At 36.3% G+C, this 5022-nt stretch overlaps 1 protein-coding gene across 1 annotated transcript; it reads right to left on the bottom strand.

Annotated features, from left to right (window-relative positions):
- Positions 1-513: 513 nt before the first annotated feature.
- LOC114761838 (post-GPI attachment to proteins factor 3-like) lies at positions 514-4299 on the bottom strand. The gene is made up of 5 exons (XM_028951285.1): positions 4050-4299; positions 2686-2947; positions 2398-2594; positions 1629-1816; positions 514-1192 (listed from the first exon to the last, which is right to left on the bottom strand). Exons 1-5 carry the CDS (start codon positions 4196-4198, stop codon positions 906-908), a joined length of 1083 nt encoding a protein of 360 aa, XP_028807118.1. The 5' UTR covers positions 4199-4299; the 3' UTR covers positions 514-905.
- Positions 4300-5022: the final 723 nt, after the last annotated feature.

The following is a 5022-nucleotide window of genomic DNA, read 5'->3' as shown; positions in this document are numbered from 1 at the left end:
TGAAACATATTCATTGTTTTGATAAGTTTGTTCCATTCACAAAAATTTAAGCTCGGCATCTAAATTTCTACTTTGGAGAATTTTCTCTCAGTTCAGTCACAGTTGAACCCCTTAAATTTATTTCAGAAGAATCTAATCTTCAGTTGAACATAAATTCTGGCGGGTAAAAAAAAAACTTCAGAGCATAAATTAATTTGGAAATAGTCTGACATGACCATTTTATGATCTCTGCCTGCCATATGCACTTGGAACGATTGCATACCCCACTAAGTGGCCGGCCAACGGCATATTCTTTATAATCATTCAAATTTCATTTTTTGTTTTGTGTACAAAATACCAGGATGAGAATAACTGGAATCGTTAGCTTTTGAGAATTGAAATAATAATTGATCTAAAACTTATACATGGAAAAAATAGATCTTCCCCGACTAGACGACCCAGATTGAGAACTTCATGGGAGGGGTGAAAACCTGGTTAGATACACATCTTGCACCAAAAAGAGATGAAAAAATCAACCAATAACTTGTAAAAAATGAAACTTTGAAAAATAAGATACGCTTAAACATCTATTATGGTAAACTTCGCCTTCTATTACATAGATATTTGTCAATTTATATCAACGATACGGTGTGCTTCTTACTATGAATTTTTTGGAGGCATGGGTTATGAGAAATAGGCATATGCAAATCTAAATCTAAATTCCAATAAAGGAAGTAGCATCCCTCATATACTGGGGGGAAAAACAGAAACAAAAACAAAGTGGGGGCCATCGTGGTAAGCATTTGAAACAAATGCATGCACGAGGAAAAAGTTAAAAAACTAGGGATGTATTAACAAAGTAATCAAGGCATGTCCTTGATGATCTGAACCGATCCACCATCTGAATTATGTCCATTGAGCCAACATTATATTACCTTCTTGAGGAGTGTGGAGGTCCTAAACTCAGCATCATCCCTTACAAAACTCCACCAAAGGTATGTAATTGGAATGGTCGTTGCATGCCAAAGTGCATGAGCATCCACATAGCCCATGTAAGGGGGGAACTCGTATATCTCAAAGAGCATAGCCAGATTTCCTCCCACCACTACCAGCCACAGTTTCCACAGCCCTGGATGGCGTGAAACACCAGCCCAAATTGCCCAAATAAGGAGATGGGTAATTGCTATTGCCATGCAGACTTTCATGTGCAAACCTGCAAATGACAGTGAAACTGTCAGCTCATTGCCCAAGGACAAATGCATCATGATGCACAGTTCAGCAATTCTAGAAGTTAATTGAGCATAACTTCGCAGGATTTGTGCAGACCAATTTAATTTCATCTAGTTAAAATAAGTTGACCAAGATGATGGATTAAACAGACAAACAGGACCACACAATGGATACCACTAAAAGTAACTAAACTTTTCGAGACCAGGCCTATATTAGCAGTAGAGGACAAAATCAAGGCAAAGGGTGAAAGGGAGAACAGAACATGCAGGAAAGAAGACTGAATAAATCATTAAAGCAAGTTACTGTAGCTAATCTCTATGAGATGGAATTGCATCTTTTGTTATTCTTTAGTGTCATTAACACAAGAGCATAAGATGGCATCATTTAACATAACATTTCATTAGAAAAACAAGCATTACCATAATCAAGTTTGTAGAAATTCAGATACAGAATATGAGTTGTCACAAAAGCAATCAAGGGAGCAGCAACCATGATTCTCGCTGCCTCATCTCTCACATTAAAAGCACGCAGTAATGCTAGAAGGAGGGAAAATCCAAGTAAGGCCACAGCAGATGAGTGATCTAGCTTCTCGGTGAATTCCACATCTCTACATATAATAAATTTTGGAGTAGCATGTAAACACAATAACAACAATAATTATAAACTGAGAGTCCAGAACCCCCATCCGCCTCAAGATAAATAAATAAATAAGCATAAGTGGGAAAGATACTTTATAAGAATATAACATCATACAATGCTAAGAAGCATGGGCAAAAGCACCATAACCAAACAGAATCTGAAGAGGCTGGCTACTTTAGATGAGTTGCATCAGTACGAGAAGATTGTATGACACGCGTAAGGAAAAAACATTACTGTATGATTCAATTGTATCATTTGTATTGAGGATACCAAAATCTGCTTATTTCCTACGCATATAAAGATTGTACCTGTACCTAGGAAGAGTATCTTTTTTTTTTATTTTAACAAGAGAAAAATCTTCAGTAGAGAAACAGGAGGATATGATTTGTGGCAAAAATATACTTGTCTTGCATTGGAACTGTAAGTAAATTAATGCTAAGGCATCGCAACAAATAAACAGCATTCTTCGAGTGTTAAGACTTAAACACTAAAAAATGATTGAATAAGGCCAACAAATCCTGACCACAACACGCATAGAGAGCAACTTACCTACTATGGAAAATAGCGCTCCAAAACCATGAATTCATTGATAGGACCCCATAGATATGCCACAAGCCAGTGTACTCATAATAAGTCTTCTTATCTGGCCTTAAAGGGAGCTTATAGTACACAAGAATGAAAAAGGATACCCAACCATGAAACTGCATAGCAAGATTAAGGGCAGAGAGTGCAACAGCTACGGGTTCCTAAAACCACAAGTAACACGTCCATGCTTCAATGAGAAATCAAACCAAGCCATATAACAGATATCTTATTTAGGTGAGACTTTTGAAAAACCTGAATCCCATAGACACGCCGAAATGGCCATTTTCCATGATACTTGACAGGCTTGTCACCAAGTTTCATTCGTTCTTCCTCTCTAGACTGCATGCAGTGATACCAGCAATCGGTCTGACAGTCCCACTGTTTCCACCTTAGGTAGAGAGGTTCATTCGTATACCATGGGCCATCAATTGGTTTTCCATCAGAAGAGAATTTACAATGTTGAAAGCATCTATTCCCTACACATCCAGATTTCTTGCACTGGTCCACACAGTCCCTGATATTTGATAATGACCCAATATCATCACATAACACATACAGAGTACAATAATTATCTAAATGTTACTTCCTATGGAACAGAAGAATAAGATCAATATCACTTGTTAACATAATCACCAGCCAATCAATCAGAATCACAACATTCACCGTCCTTGCTTCTGCCTCCCCTCAATCACAACTGATAGTACTTATAAGATGGAGTCCACAAGATACATCGTATTCAATTGATGAGGAGTATATCTTTTACTGGTTGCATTTTTATCAAAATATATGTGTCATGGAGAAATAATCTCTAATGCTTAAGGTTTGTCGAAAATAATCGAGCTTTACAAAATGCTGGCTTTCCTTTCACAGACGAGGATATCTATTCAACTAATACAACGCATGCAATATAAATGCATGTACTAGTATTATGGAGCACACTTTTTACTCTGCAAAAGATAATTATCAGGCATCAAATATCGTATAGTGTTGATGAGACTAAGTGCAGGTTGATTGGAAAGGCTGTTGTTGACCAAGGAGGGATTCCGGATATATCAATCATGAAAAGAAAGCAGTCAAATATGGCTTTACCAAAAAGGAGGGGGGAAAAAATGACGATAACAACCACCGCCATTCACATCACCTTTATTGCAGTTACATAAACTCTATGATTTTAGGAAAATTGAAGAAGGTACAGGATGAGTCAGTAGACGACTAGGCTTGAAAATGGCAGGTGCAGAAATTGGAAATGTATCCAGACATAACCAAAAGAATTATCCTCATATGCGGATTAAAAATTGTAAGCAGTAAGTTAAAAAAAAAAAAAAGGCAATAGAACCTCCACAGCCTCCCAAGTCAACGATATCTCAAAAGGTCACAGTCCACAAAATCTTCCAAAGAAAAAAAAACAAGTTACGAAAAGTTAGGAGAATATGAAGAAATCCAAGTTTCATCTTTCTGAAAATGCCAAACAAGATTCTCCCCGCCAACCCGGATTCATAGAAGAACAGCCCCCTGCCTCAAGAAAAATGCTTACTGACAAATTTTTCAAGTCAAGATCGAGTTCCGACGAAGAAAGGAGCAAGAAATGAGAATTCAAATAGCGAAGTGAAGCTTACTTGTAAAGCGGATCAGTCTCACCATCGCCGGCGACGAAAACAGCAACAAGGCACAAGAAGGCAGCAAGAAACAATAAGCAGTGAACTCGAGGCATGAGAGTCATGAAAATGCGAAGTGAAAGGGCGTCCAAGATTTGCGAGCTTCGCATTAACGAAGAGAACAGTTTGTTTCACATATAGTGAAGGAGAAGGAGGAAGGGAAGGGAAGGGAAGGAGGTGGGTCAAGTGAGTGGGAAGAGCGAGTCGGAAATGTGGAGCGAGAAAAAGTGGGAGCAAAACCTGGACCAGAATCTCGTGAGCAGCCGATTAGCTGATCTCCAAGACGATTCACGAGAGGACACGTGTAGATGCTGATGCTGTCATTTGATTACTATATACCACCCTCATTGTTTTTCGTCTATTTTTTAAGACGAGAATAGTACACAAAATGTATAAAATTAAAAATTGAGCTCATGCCAGCTCAACCGCATCGATAATGATATGCAGTACAAGTGATAAATATTAGATAATATTTTTTTATTATGCTCTTCTTATTTTTATTATAAGCACTCAATAATGATTTGAAGTAGCTCAACAAAATTAGTTAGAATTATTTATTTTTAAAAACATTCAAATTATCCTTGATAAAAATTAATTGTCAGAAGAATTTAGTTGATTAGTTAAGAAATTATATAATCAGTAAAAGATATTAGGAAAGGAAAAAAAATAGATACGTTAAACAAAGTATATTTTATTATAAAACATGTAAGAAAATATTTTATTATAAAACATGTAAGAAGTCATCATAAACAAAATAAGAAGGAATAGTATATTGATACTATTAACCTATTTTGGATTTAGACCAAAAAAAACCTATGTTTGGATTGAGAAAAAAGTAATAAGAAAATAAGAAAAAGGGAATAATAAGATGAAAAATAATTAAAAAATTATTTTTGGAAATTAAAAAAACTCAATTCCATGGGAGTAAGCAATT

This window comes from Neltuma alba, unplaced genomic scaffold (assembly GCF_004799145.2).
Source record: "Neltuma alba isolate B1F8T4 unplaced genomic scaffold, ASM479914v2 tig00001707_pilon, whole genome shotgun sequence".
In the NCBI taxonomy this organism is placed as follows: domain Eukaryota; kingdom Viridiplantae; phylum Streptophyta; class Magnoliopsida; order Fabales; family Fabaceae; genus Neltuma; species Neltuma alba.
Note: the sequence above shows the minus strand (reverse complement) of the source record. Positions and strands in the feature narration are given on the sequence as shown.

Bases quoted from the DNA above. Each gene is read 5' to 3' on its own strand.
- LOC114761838 (XM_028951285.1), bottom strand. From the start codon at position 4,198: ATGCGAAGCTCGCAAATCTTGGACGCCCTTTCACTTCGCATTTTCATG. The intron at 2,948-4,049 runs GTAAGCTTCACT...ATCAAATATCAG, and splicing joins GAGACTGATCCGCTTTACAA to GGACTGTGTGGACCAGTGCA. The intron at 2,595-2,685 runs GTTTTTCAAAAG...TTGTGGTTTTAG, and splicing joins GGCGTGTCTATGGGATTCAG to GAACCCGTAGCTGTTGCACT.